The sequence below is a fragment of the Stenella coeruleoalba genome (assembly GCF_951394435.1).
Source record: "Stenella coeruleoalba genome assembly, chromosome: 2".
Classification (NCBI taxonomy): Eukaryota; Metazoa; Chordata; class Mammalia; order Artiodactyla; family Delphinidae; genus Stenella; species Stenella coeruleoalba.
Window position 1 is genome coordinate 26,214,235 of NC_137147.1, and position 13,718 is coordinate 26,227,952.

General features: G+C 47.7%; 1 protein-coding gene across 1 annotated transcript in view; it reads right to left on the reverse strand.

The window, feature by feature from the left end:
• The window catches only part of IFT43 (intraflagellar transport 43), a gene marked incomplete at its 5' end in the record, with an annotated part of 88,016 nt that overhangs the window by 16,502 nt on the left and 57,796 nt on the right, over nt 1-13,718 (reverse strand). Inside the window, 2 exons of the mRNA XM_079915062.1 lie at nt 6,740-6,786; nt 7,437-7,469. Coding sequence (XP_079771188.1) covers nt 6,740-6,786; nt 7,437-7,469 — 80 coding nt within the window. The remainder of the gene's footprint in view (nt 1-6,739; nt 6,787-7,436; nt 7,470-13,718) is intronic.

Below are 13,718 nucleotides of genomic sequence, written 5' to 3' on the forward strand. Positions count from 1 at the left end.
GCAGCTTCCCTCCTGGTTATGGTGAATGAACCCCTTATTCATCCTCAACGTGGAGTCGCTCCTCATGCCAGGCAACTTATCTTGGAAGGCTGTGCACGTGTTTCTCTGCCTAACCTAATCCTATCCAGCCTTTAGGACCCAGGCAAGTTCTTCCTTCTTCCTGAAGGGCCCTCAGCCTACAGGGATCACTTCCTCTTCTGACCTCACGAGAGCCCTTAATAACATAAATCACCAATATAGCAACAACTACTTGCTACCTTTGTCACTCAGTACACTGCTGTCTAAGCTATACCTTGTAATGCTTTCCATCTTTCATGTTTTGTCTCCCCAACAAAGTCCTGTGTTCCCCTAGAGGAGAGCCCTCCAATGTCTTAGGAAGGATTTGCAAATCCCTTCCCAAAGCCCTAATCCAACTTGCAGATGCATTTTGTCCTGTTCATAAAGTGATATTTTAAAATTCTGTCATTTTTTGAAATCTGAATTTGAAAACTTTCAGGTCATGCCATCTCCCCTCCAAGCTCACCACAGGCCCCACCATTCTTTACAGTTGAACACTTCTGCTGTTTCAAGTGTTTATATTACCTGCCTGGCCCCTAAAAACATTTGAGCTCAGCATGCCTTGGTCTTGCAAACAGTCCCGCTGCCAATACATTCCGGTTAACCAACAGATCCCCCAAACCACCCCTACACGGCACTCACTCTTTGCTTCTCGTTCAAAAAACACACCTGATCTCAACAGCTCCTTCCTTCTTCTGTTTTTCTGTTCTCTTCCCTCGGAAGCCTGAGGGGTCAATGGATGGGAGGAAGTGCTTCTCTTCTCTCCCTCGGCTTCTTCCCCAGGGAAGAAGAAGCACCATGTATCAAGAGTGATCCAGGGAGGCTGAATGCTGAGAAATGTATCTCGAGAGACATGGCTTCTCAAAGTCTTCTATAAAAGAAGAGGAGGAAAGATAGGCTTCCCTGGTGGCGCAGTGGTTGAGAGTTTGCCTGCCAATGCAGGGGACGCGGGTTCGTGTCCCGGTCTGGGAAGATTCCACGTGCCGCGGAGCGGCTGGGCCCGTGAGCCATGGCCGCTGAGCCTGCGCGTCCGGAGCCTGTGCTCTGCAACGGGAGAGGCCACAACAGTGAGAGGCCCACGTACCGCAAACAAAACAAAACGAAAACAGAAGAGGAGGAAAGAAGAGCGGGCATTTCTCACTAGGTCAGAGAATCCTGGAGGGCACGGGCTGTCTCACTCATCACCGTCGGCATGGGAGCAGCACGAGCCACAGGAGGCGCTGCATGAAGACCCCTTGGCTCTCCTCAGTGGAACTCACCTCCAAGGCGCTGGGAGGAGGCCCTGGACCGTGGCTTCTCATCTCTGTTCCTGGAGATTCATCTTCTCCTTTGAGACGACTCGTCAACTGCCCACCCCCACCAAGTACCAGAAGACGAGCAGTCCCTTCCCAGGTGAGAATACTCCTCACTGATGACCTCAAGGAACCTGGATGTGATTTTATTAAGGGAACCAGCAGGTTCCCTCACAGGTGCCCAGAGATCTGTTTAATGTCACTGCTGAATGAGCGTCCATGGATGGTTCAGGGCAATCATTTCGTGGAGTCTCCCCACCCACTGGTTATTCTAAGTTCAAAGGAGCAGCCTTAACTAGCCAACCAAGTAATTCCCTGAGCAAAGATAATTCTAGAAACTAGTTATATGTAACATATGATTCCTATTGCATAATGGATTCTAAACATTCACATACAGTGAAATGGACTAAGTCGAGTGTGAAGTGGAACATATGAACTGATTTTCCACTACAGGACTCAGGCATAACTGCATGGAAAACAGATTTATGCCAGGGAAGAGGCATACCTCCTAGAAGGTAACATCAAGTGCACTCTGACAAGAAAGGGTTTTATGCGTCAAACCTCTGGAGCCAAAATTAAGGCCAATTCACAAATTTCACATTCCAAGTTTGTGAAGGGGAAAAGAATAGTAGGGGTATTCTCTGAAAACAGTATCTTTCTTCTCCCCTTCCTTAATGAAATTGTATTAAGCCTCCCGTCAGTAATGCCAGCACTCTATCTTACACACCTGGGAACTGACATGGACACAACCAACCTGTGCAAGGAGATGCCAGCACAGCGGAGGGTCGCACCATTGTTACAGCTCAGAGGCCAAGAGCAAGGACGCTGGAGCCAAGACCTGCATTCAAAGCCCGGTGCTGAGCTATGCTGCGTTAGTAATGGAGTGGTGAGCACAGCTGCCTTCCAAATCCTGATGTTGTCATTTACTAGCTGTGTGACTTTTGGCAAGGTTACCTTTCTTTGCCTTAGTCTGCTCATCTTTAAAATGGGGATAACGAACAACTGAAATGTCCTTTAACAGGTGACTAGATAACCAAAATGTGCTATGTCCATATATTAGCAACAAAAATGAACAGGGTAATGATACATGCAACCAGCTGGATGCACCTCAAAACCATTCCAGTGAGCGGGAAAAGCCAAACACAGAGGCGTACATACATATGATTCAATGTGTATAAAATTCTAGAAACTACAAACCACTCTATCTTGACAAAAAAACAGATCATAGCTGCCTGGAGGGGCAGAGGAAGGGTGGACTGGCAAGTGGCATGAGAAGCTTCTGGGGGTGATGGAAATGTTTTGTATATTGATGGTGGTGGAGATTTAACTGGGTATATACATGTATAAAAATTCACACTGTGTACTTTGAATGGATGCAGTCTACTGTATGCAAATTAGAACTCAATAAAACTGATTTAAAGGAACTTTCCCATAGATTTGTTTTGTGAATTAAATGAGAAAAAAGAAGTACTACACAACGCGGTAAATGTTTGGTAATACTGGTGATGGCAGTGATGCTGGTGGACACCACAGTATGACAGCAGAGTGTTTGTTCCCTTGAGAGTCAGAAGATCAGAGCTTCCCTTTGAGTCCTGAGATTCTGTATAATAATCTGTAAAGCTCAATCTCTTAACACGTCAAATGGCAGGTTTGGACAAGGTGGCCTATAGAGTTGCTTAAAACTGCATCAATTTGGGACTTCCCTGGTGGCGCAGTGGTTAAGAATCCTCCTGCCAATGCAAGGGACACGGGTTTGATCCCTGGTCTGGGAAGATCCCACATGCCGCAGAGCAACTAAGCCCGTGTGCCACAACTACGGAGCCTGCGCTCTAGAGCCCGCAGGCCACAGCTACTGAGCACACGTGCTGCAACTACTGAAGTCCGCGCACCTAGAGCCTGTGCTCCGCAACAAGAGAAGCCACAGCGATGAGAAGCCCAAGCACCGCAACGAAGAGCAGTCGCTGCTCGCCACAACTAGAGAAAGTCCGTGCGTAGCAATGAAGACCCAACACAGCCAAAAATAAACAAATAAATAAATAAATTTACAAAAAAAACCCCTGCAACAATTTGATTCTAACGTGATGATGTCACAATGGCGGCCAGCACAACCTTCTAATAATGCATTTGTGATGTGTGTAAACTTCAGTATTCAGAGGGTTTTGCTGTAATATTTAACAGGTACTCCTTGAAATGGAGCATGTTCACACACTGAAAAAAAATGGAGAAGGTGGGATTTCAGAGGTCCTTGGAGGGGAGCTGGAAAGAGGTCCAAGGTGGGGTGGGGAGAGGTGTGGAGAAAAGTCCCAGTTGAACAGACCTTCTGTAGACCATGAATTGAACGAGCACCTCAGATTCATCAGCATCACAATTTCCAAGCACACTGCGCCTTAAGCACCAAACAGCTCTGTTCATGTCTGGCAGGGACCTGCCTCCTTGAGTCCAGGGAACATCCTCCTGGGTGGTTGCCCTGCTGCCCTATGCAACCAATGGCTGAAGCAACAGAGCGTTTGTGAGGACAGGCCAACCCAAAGGGTGGCAGTAGCCACCAATCACTGATCATCACAGCTGCCAGTGTAGCACTGGCAGAGGACATCCTAGGAACACATCTGGGAAAGCAGACTCTGGTAAAAGAAGTGCAGGATACCTTGTTGAACAGGGCCGCTGGGAATTATTAGTGGGTGGAGAAGTTTGGCAGCTGAGAGGAATTTAGTGAGCAGAGCTAAGGAGGAATATCTGGCAAAAAGAAATGAGCTTGTCAATAAGAGATAATGGAAAAGCGAAGTGCTGAAGAACGATGGGAGCAGCGGGCCCAGGAGCTCTTACTAACTCCTAGAGTGCAGGCTGAATTCCTGACCTCCAGAGACTCCCTTTCTACCTTCAAACCCCTTTGGAAGGAGATGAGGCAGAAGTACTCTTGCACACAACTCCCCCTCCAGTCTTCAATCCTGGCTTTGGAGGCACTACAGCAGGGTTGTCAAACTTCAATGTGCGAAATATTTATCCAGGGAGCTTACTTAAATTAATGCAGATCCCTGGGCCCCAAACTCCAGCTTCTGTTTTGTGGGTGGCCTGGGAATCTGTATTTTAACCACCATCCCAGAGTATTTCACGATTGTCCTATATGACCCTCGCCCTAATCCTGTGAGGCAGCTAAGGCAAGAGAACCATCCACGTTCCACAGATTTAATTCTCTCCTCCACTCTGTAGTTGCAAGCAAAGGTTATTTAATAGAAGGCTTTGGGACTCCACTTCTCGCCATGAGAGAATAACTGTTACCAGACTTGCCTTCCGGCTATAAACAATTAGAAAACTGGAAAAAATACAAGATACAACTGTTTTCACACAGTGGACAAGAGGTAGCACAGAACTGTGATCCCCAAGGGAAGGGAAACAAATGAAGTGGGCCCTGCAGTCACCCTGGCTTCTGCCTGAGATGCTTCCTGGACACTGGCACAGAGGTGGGGAACCCCAAGTGGAGCATGGGGAGGGAGGTCTGGCTGAGCTGAGGAGACAGAGGTCAAAGTTTAGGGGGCTAAGGCAGCTGGAATTTGAGAAGCCACCTAGGTGTTCATCAGTAGATGAATGGATAAGAAAGATACGGTATATATATATATATACAGTGGAATATTACTCAGCCATGAAAAAAGGAAATCTTGCCGTTTGTGAAAACATGGATGGACCCGGAGGGTATTATGCTAAGTGAAATAAGTCAGACAGAGGAAGACAAATACCATATGATCTCACTTATGTGCAGAATCTAAACACCAAAACAAACACAAAACAAAAACTGACTCACGGATACAGAGAATAAACAGGTGATTGCCAGAGCAGGGGTGGGTGAGGTGAAACAGGGAAAGAGGATTAAGAGGTACAAACTTCCAGTTATAAAATAAATAAGCCACAGGGAAGTAATATACAGACAGCATAAGGAATATGGTCAATAAAACTGTAATAACTTGTATGGGGACAGATAGATTTATCATGAAGATCATTTCATTAATGTATGCAAATGTCAAATCAGTACATAGTACACCTGATCCAGCATAATGTTGTACATCAACTATATTTCAATTTAAAAAAAAGAAAAGAAACAATGGCTACAATTATCTGTATCTGATGAAAACCATAAATGCACAGACTCAAGAAGTTCAAGTAGGATAAACACAGAGTAAAGCACAACAAGGCCCATCACAACCAAACTGCTGAGAATACAAATAAGGAGAAATAAGCCTTAAAAGCAGGAGAAAAAGATATACTGCATACAAGGGAACAAACGTAAGGAGGACCACTGAGCTCTCCTCAGACACAGTGCAAGCTAGCGGACAATGAACTAAGTATCTAAAATGCTCAAAGGAAAAACAGAGTTGCCAGCCCAGACTTCTGTATCTGGTGAAAAGTAAAGACATTTTCCGACAAACAAGGCTGAGACAATTTGTTGCCAGAGGACCCACTCTACAAAAAAGATGTTAAATGAAGCGCTTCAGGCACAAGGGAAATGATACAAGATGGAAACTGAATTCTGCACAAAGGAATAGTGTGGAAATGGTAAATATGTGGGTTCAAAAAGAGGCTTTGATCATTTAGGTCTTGAAGATAACCTCCACTCTAGTAGGTTTCTTGTAAAAGTACACACAAACTTTACCTTTTCTCTTGAGTTTCTGAACACAGGTTTCAGCTGTGACATGGCTGCTGGACATGTAAGTGCTGTTTCTCCCTCATTTACAATGTCAGCCTTTAACTGGCTACTGTGTGTCGTGCATGAGAGATGCAAAGATAACTAAGACACAGTGTCCACTATCAAGGAGCTTAGAGCCTGGTTGGAAGAACAATCAAGCCAATAAAGAATTGAAGTGTGATAATCACTTAGCTCTGTGACCATGGGCAACTTAACTTCTCTGTACTTTAGTCTCCTTAACTATAAAATGGGGATAATAATAGTACTGCCTCATAGGGTTGTTGTGAAATGAAACGCTTTAACATCTATAAAGTGGTGGGACAGTGCCTGAGATATAATAAACACCTGATAAGTATTAGCTATTGTTGCCATGGTGGTGTGTTACAATGGAAGTTTGCCCAGGAGGTTGCCGGTACAGAGAAAGAACATCAGACTCAGAGAAAGGCTGGGATGGAAAGGAAGACATTTCAGAGGAGGTGATGCTTCCAGCTGAGTTTTGAAGGACAAAGAGGATTAGTGGATAAAGAAGAAGGTGGGGTATTCTAGGCAGGGGCAGTAGCACTTAGCAAGGCACAGAGATGCAAAACAAAAGGCTAGCATGAGGCCACAGGGGATGTTTCCAGTAAGCCTGCAGCAAATGGCGCCTTAACTGTAGCTCAGGAAATGCTCTGGGACGTCTCTGGAAGCCCTTCTGACTTCCCCAAGGACATCTTACCTCCTCCATCATCTGATCCATCCAGGCTCTGCTGTCTGAGGCGGTGACTGCCCCCAAAAAGAAGGAAAGGAAAGCAGAAAGTGAAAACCCTATATTGTCATTGCTTCCATTCTTTCTCCCAGATGAAAATGCTTCTGGACCCACTCCCTCCACCAACTTGGTCAGACTTGATTTGGCAGCTGGTCTGCCACGTACGGCCACACGAGCCATGGGGTGCTACGTCCCACAGGCAGCGTCACCCCGACCAGGACGGGATGCTCCATCCACCCCGCAGCTATGAGATCCATGGCCCCACCTTCCCATTCCGTCTTTACCCAGAAACCTTCCTTCTTTCTTTTTGATATAAGTCTTAGGAGAAGGGGCTAGGTTTAGAAGGCTGGAGTTGTTTCTGCCCATCTGCATCAGTAAAGCAGAACCCATGGGTCAGTACTCTTGATACCTGAACATACAATTCTAAAAACCACGCAGCGGGAGATACGACATGAGCATCAATGCCAGAGTCCAGCCCTTCAGCTGAGGAAGCCGCATTAACCGAACCCTTGACTAGTGTTCCTAACTCCAGCCCCAGCCCGTGGCCAACTTCCTGCTGTCTGTCTTTGAATGCTGTGTTCAATAAAGGCTGAACAGATGAGGACCACCCAGACTGCACTGTTGACTATGGTCACCACAGGATGTTGTAAGAATACTGGAAACATACTCTTCTATCTCTTCAGAAGCCCTCCTTCCTGACCTGAAAAAAAGAGAGACAAGGTTTATGAGAACCCTCTAGTCTCCTGCGCTGACATGGCCTGCTGGAGGGGGTTTCAAAAGTGGGAGCAAATTAGCATAACCCAAGTACTTTATTTGTCTAGATTCCTCTTTATAGACCAAGGCCCACAACCAGCGTAAGAAAATTACAGTAATGCCTTCCTATGGCCTTATTTCAGCATGACTCCAAATTAAGTTGTTGAGCTTAAGTGCAAGTTGAGTGAGAAGCTCAAAACGCAAAAGGGTATAGATGACATGGTGCCTTCCTTTCAACAGTTAACTGACCAATTTACAGAGCACTTCCTCAGGACTGAGGCCTTGGGTCTTATCTGAAGCTGCTGTGCTAACATGTGTATCTTCCCGTGAGCAAAAGGGGACGAACTAGCCGCTCAGTTCAGGCCTGACTTTCTGTCTCCTCCACCTGAAGGACTGGAAGGCCCTGTGAGTGATGGTGGGCAAGTAAGACATTCCACGAGCAGGAAGTCTGTTTGCACAGTCGCTATGTGAGGTCCTGGTTCCCCAAGCTGAACGTGTGTTAAGAACCATCTGGGAAGCTTGTCAGACGTGGAGATTGCTGGACCCAGCAACGAGAGATTTCTGGATCAGTTGGTCTTGGGCGGGGGGGAGCCCAGGAATATGCATCTTAAACAAATTCCCAGTAATTCTAATCCAAGAGGGTCACTACTGATACTCTGAGAAACACTGATCTTAAGTCTTCTAAATGAGATCTGCTAAACGCTGAAGATTTTTAAAGTTGGGTGTGGGTTACACGGACATAACTTTCCCGTATGTGTGAAAATTTCTGTGATAACAGAGTATTCGTTTTCTATGAATTCTTTTAAGTCAGAAATCAATCACCATGACGATCGAGGGCAAAGGGTGGTGGCAGCGTCATAATGGCCAGCAGGAGGCCGAGAAGGCCTCCCAGTAAGAGCTGCATGGGGGCCAACCAGCACCTTCCTCAAAAGGCAAATAATCCCCAAAGAGTAGAATCATAAACCTAAGTCTAAACAGACTACTTCCCATGAAATAGACTATAACTGCGCTGTTAAGAAAGAGAGAGACAGAGTAAAAGAAGGGAAGGAGGGAGGGAGGGAAGGAAGGAAGGAGGGAAGGAAGGAAGGAGGGAGGGAAGGAAGGAAGGAGGGAGGGAAGGAAGGAAGGAGGGAGGGAAGGAGGGTAGGAAGGTGGGAAGGAGGGAAGGAAGGTGGGAAGGAAGGCTAGAAGGAGGGAAGGAAGGTGGGAAGGAGGGAAGGCAGGAAGGAAGGAAGGAGGGTAGAAAGGATTAATTTTGGCTGAAGTCAGGGAGGGGGAAGTGAGCAGGTAGGTAAAGTTGGAAGAACAGTATGGAACAACTCTGAGGGGACCTCCTAGGCTGCAGTTTTCAACTCTTAAAGGGCCAACTGAAGAGACGGAGCAACTAGGGGTAGGGGGGCGAGTGGGACCTTCAGGGCAGCAGGTGGGGCACAAAGGTAAACTGCATCAGGTACCCAGGGCATCCCCACCGTATGATGGCAGATGACCCAGGTTTATGACCTGTTCTAAGTCAAAGTCAAAGGAATCCTGAACACAGCCCCCGCCCTGGCCCCCGCCGCCAGCACGGCTGCCTTCTGTCTGTGTGGAGGGGAGGCTCTGCTCCTGGCTTGAGTTCCCAGGGACCACTGCCTCTAACTGTCCTGGTGAGGCTGAACTCCGAACCCACTGTCCGAATGAGCCAGTCCTATGTCACTAGCGGCAGAAGAGCTTGGATGGAAACGGGGGTCACAGAAGAATAACGGGATTCAAGAGGCTGGGCAGCCTAGGCCGGCGCCTTCCTGTTGCGCAGAAGGGGCAGCTCCCTCTCTGACCACCCTCGGCAGGTAGGACAGAATCCTTCCTTCCTAAGCCACGTGCCGGGGCAAAAGGAGCGGTGATTCTGTCTGAAGGAAACAATAATGACAACACTACTCTTCCGGGGGAAGGCTGATGAATTGCCATTTATCTACTCATCATCCGAACAGGGGCTGAGGTCCATCTTCAGCATAATTGCCGCTGAGCCCACAGCCTGCTCCCTGTCACCCCGGGGGGGCCCAGGGTCCTCCCGCAGCAGGGAAGGAGCAAGAACAAGAGACAGCCCTCAAGGATGGAGGGCACGGATGCCCCACGGGGCGTTCTGTCTGTCTGTCTGCCTGTCCGTCTGTCTCTCAATCTCTCTGCTAGAAAGAGCAGGTTCTGGGAGAGCCTTCTGCTCGGGAGATGGAAAGCCTAGTGGGAACTTGGGCGGGGCCCTGGAGAAACAGCAGGAAACACTGCCTTTGAAGCAGTTGGCCACTTCTGGGCTGTCCCTAGCTTGCAGATAAGTTTGGGCGGCACCACACCGCTGCTTATTTTGGTTTGGTTTAATTTTTTTTCTGTTTTAACATTAATGTGTTGTCCAGATTGGGAGATTTTGTACAAAAAAGTCCGGATTTCTGAATTCTTCAGATACAAACCCTGGCCACACTGGGCCTGCATTCCCACGAGGAAAAACTCAGGGAAGCTGGGCTGTGCCCCACCCCCTCCAAGCCTGAGCTCCCACCCTCCCTGGCACCTGGGGGTCCCTACTAGTTCTTTACCGCTGAACCTGCACTGCTGCTTTTCTTACAGAAGTTAAGAGGCTAGTGAAGTATTTCCTGTAGCTCTGCCGCTACCAAAAGTGAGAAAGCAAAAGGAAGTGGGAAGCATACTTTAGAAGAGGCAGAGTGTACATTTCTTTATAGAAGTGTGAATATGCAAATAACTTGTCTATGTATCTCAGTGATATAATTTAACGTGCTATTTGAAATAATCCCCCACTCCACAGATTTATACTTTACCTGTCTAGTCCCCAAACGCACCTCAGACCATGCAGTGACATGGAACCTAGCATAAGGATTTTCAAACCACAGGTCATGAACAATTAGTGAGCCATGAAATCAATTTAGAGGATCACCACCAGCCTTTATTTTTTGTCTTTTTTTTTTCCAATAGCAAAGAACAGTGAAGAGAGTGTACTGCAAATAGTAAGGATAAATGTTACATAAAATTTTTTTCAGTTTTATATACAGAAATACCCAGTCACGATGCAGAGCGCATTTTTAAATTGCTGGTGACAGGTTAAAAAATAATGAAAACCTGGTGGTCTATCATTGCCCAGCAGGGTAGGTAACCCAAGAAGGATGTGGGCTAAAGACCCGCCTCCCACAGACTGTGTAGGTCGGTGGAGGCTGAGGGAGAGGACTGCAGGTTCTGGGTCATCACACACTTCCAGGGAAACGGTGTGAGCTGGCCCAGACCTATGGCAGGAGGACTGCCAGCTCCACCCTGGGCTTCTGGTCTCTTACTGCCCGCCGTGGCCCACGTGACTGTTTCCCCAGAAGTGGCCGTTAGAGGGTTTGGGAACCTGACAATTCTAATACTGGCGAGACCAATGTACAGAGATAGAGCACTTTTGGGGAGCCTGGAGAGACTTTCATGTCTATCAACATTAGCTCTGGAAGAGAGGCAAAGCAGGCTTCAGGAGCACCGTTTTATATGCACCGATAGATTGGGACAGTGGGCACCAACCCACCAAAGCTCTGTGTGCTTTGTCCACAGAGCTGGTTAGTGACGATGCTGAAACGAGAATCCTTATCTCCCAAACCCACTGCCCCAAGCCCTTTCAAAAGCAGATACCCGCTGATTTTTAGATGTCCTCCGGGCACCCCGCCATCTGGTTGGATTTACTGTGCTCACAGGTCTTCCATACTTACAGGAGGCAACAGATAGCTAATTGAAAGCTGGAGAGAATCCTTTACACCAGGAGTTCTTAACCAGTGGTGCACAAGAGAATCACACCTGGGAAGCTTCTGCAGCACCCGTGTGCTAGGCTGCATCACAGGCCCCCTGAGGTAGTAATTTCTAGAAATGAAGCCCAGTCACGTATGTGAGAACCACTGCCCGAAACCTCATCTCAGAGAGTAGACTGAACTCTCTGTCGCTAAGCAGCAGAATGTAAGCCTTGCTGCCTTGTCCTTCCGAGTTGCCTACTTTCCTCTTGCAGAAGCGTTCACGAACTCTGACTTGACCTACAGGCTGAGGGGAGGAAGGAAACGGCCTCACAGACTGAAGGCTCCATTCCGAGTGACTCTGAGTTGGCCCTCCTGAAACTCAGGATCCTGTGTTGCTCGTAAAAGCTCAGCAGGTGCCGTCCACCGGGGGAGGCCCAGAAGCAATTCAGATCTGATTAGAGATGCCTGTTCAATATTCAAAATGTAAAACATAGAGGTTGCTGAACCAGCGCTTTGAAAAGTTAATTAAATGCCAGGTTTCTTTTCAAGAGCTACTCCATCACTTGCTGATTACTTTGGCCATTTTGAAGAACAAAGCTTTAACTTCGGACACTGAGAGTAAGCGTCCTCCCTCACCTCCCACCTTGTGGACACGGGGTGTCAGGAGTAAGGGCATCCTGGCCTCCTGCTTTGCAGCAAGGGATGTGCCGGACCTGGTCAGTGACTTGACAAGAGGGGAACCACGGCACTCTCTGTGTGGTGCTTTCCAAGTTTCTAAGATCTCTCAGCCTCACGTGAAGCCGTCTGTTCTTTAAACAGGTGGAGACTTCAAGGGTAAGGGCGTTGTCTCACTATCCTCACCTTCCTTTAAAGCCCAGTCCTTCAGTTCTGCACTCAACCAGTCCCCTCCTGGTGTTCACCCCGCTTCTCTACAATCCACACTAGGTGACTCGGCCTGGGCTCCACACATCCACCCTCGATTCTCAGGGGAGAGTCCATTCCCAGGCCCCCGCCCCCATGGCTTGTCACAGGAGGACTGATGACTGATGATAACAGTTAACACTTACTGAGTTTGTTGGGTGCCAAGCATTGTTATTATATTATCTTGTTTATATGTTACTATTATATAACACTATTATATATAGTATTATATGTTACCTTATTTAATTATCACATTATCTTGTTTAAACGTGCTCCCTTCTACAGATGAGGTGACTGGGGCTCAGAGAAGTAAAGTAACTTGCCCAAGGTCACCCACCTAGAAAGGGGTCGGGCCAGTATACAAGGCCCACTTCTTAAACCCTACATGATACAGGCATGCAGGCAGTTCTACACCAGGGGAAAGGCTCATTCTACAGACTCTGCTTCAAATTCAATTAACATTTTCCATGATGAGATGACATACTTTCAACTTACAGCAGCACTGTAGCTTTGTCAGCCTGACCATGTGGTAGTTAACGTTGGTTAATTTACAACACGACAGCTCGCGTCATGGGAGAAAGGAGAACCCACCTAGCCAGGTCACCGTTTCCTCCAGGCACTCGCTTTTTCTAACTTCTTTTGCTCAGATGCACTTCCCTTCCTTTGACATTTACAGACCACGCTGACGTGCACTGGGCATGATTTGGTCAGTGAAGGACAAGCTTGACGGCGCTGGCACATCCCGCGCCTGCAGCCACGCAGAACCACTGCCCAATCCCGGATCCTCGGTTTTACTCTGGGGCTCAGTGGCAGAGAAGGACCGTAATGTAAGGACCCTCCCCGCCTGCAGAGCCAGTCTCCTCTGCCCGCCCTGCTGCATCAGACAGAAGGCCTCAGCTGCTGCCTACACGGGTCACGTGCTGAAGGGTGAAAGGCGGCCCTAATGTAGACATCATCTTGGTTAAAATGTTGCTCTCGAGTTTAATGGAATACTGCAGAGATCTAAATGGAGATAAAGTACCATGGCTCAAAGAACAGCCAGGATGCTATCTTTATGCAGCATGACAATGTTCAGTGGTTAATTAGATACCGTTAACCTATTTTAGCAGGGGACATAACTGGGATAAATGGGGGGAAGTGTCCTTGAAGTCTCTTAATATCCACAGCACATATTGGGCCCTAGACTCACCTCCCTGCTGCAAGACAGCACAGGCTTAAAATAGAGCAAAGTGCCGGGCATCCAGAGCCCTGATGTCCTAGTGGAAGGCCCCCTGCTGGACCATCCTGCCTGGGCCACGGCCTCTAACCAGAGAGTGATGTGAAGGGTTCGGACCAATGGTTACTAGCGCAACTTGTTGCCCATGAGGGAAGAGCTAAAGCCACAGTAAGGAGCTTACAGGGCTCCCATGACAGAAAGAAGAAACTCTGCAGCCAGGGGCCAAATTCATAAACACTTAGCAAGGGGAAGTGCAGAAATGAGAGACCAGCTAAAGTGAAGCCAAAGCTACCTTATATTTTCAAAACATATCACTCCTCTGGAAGAA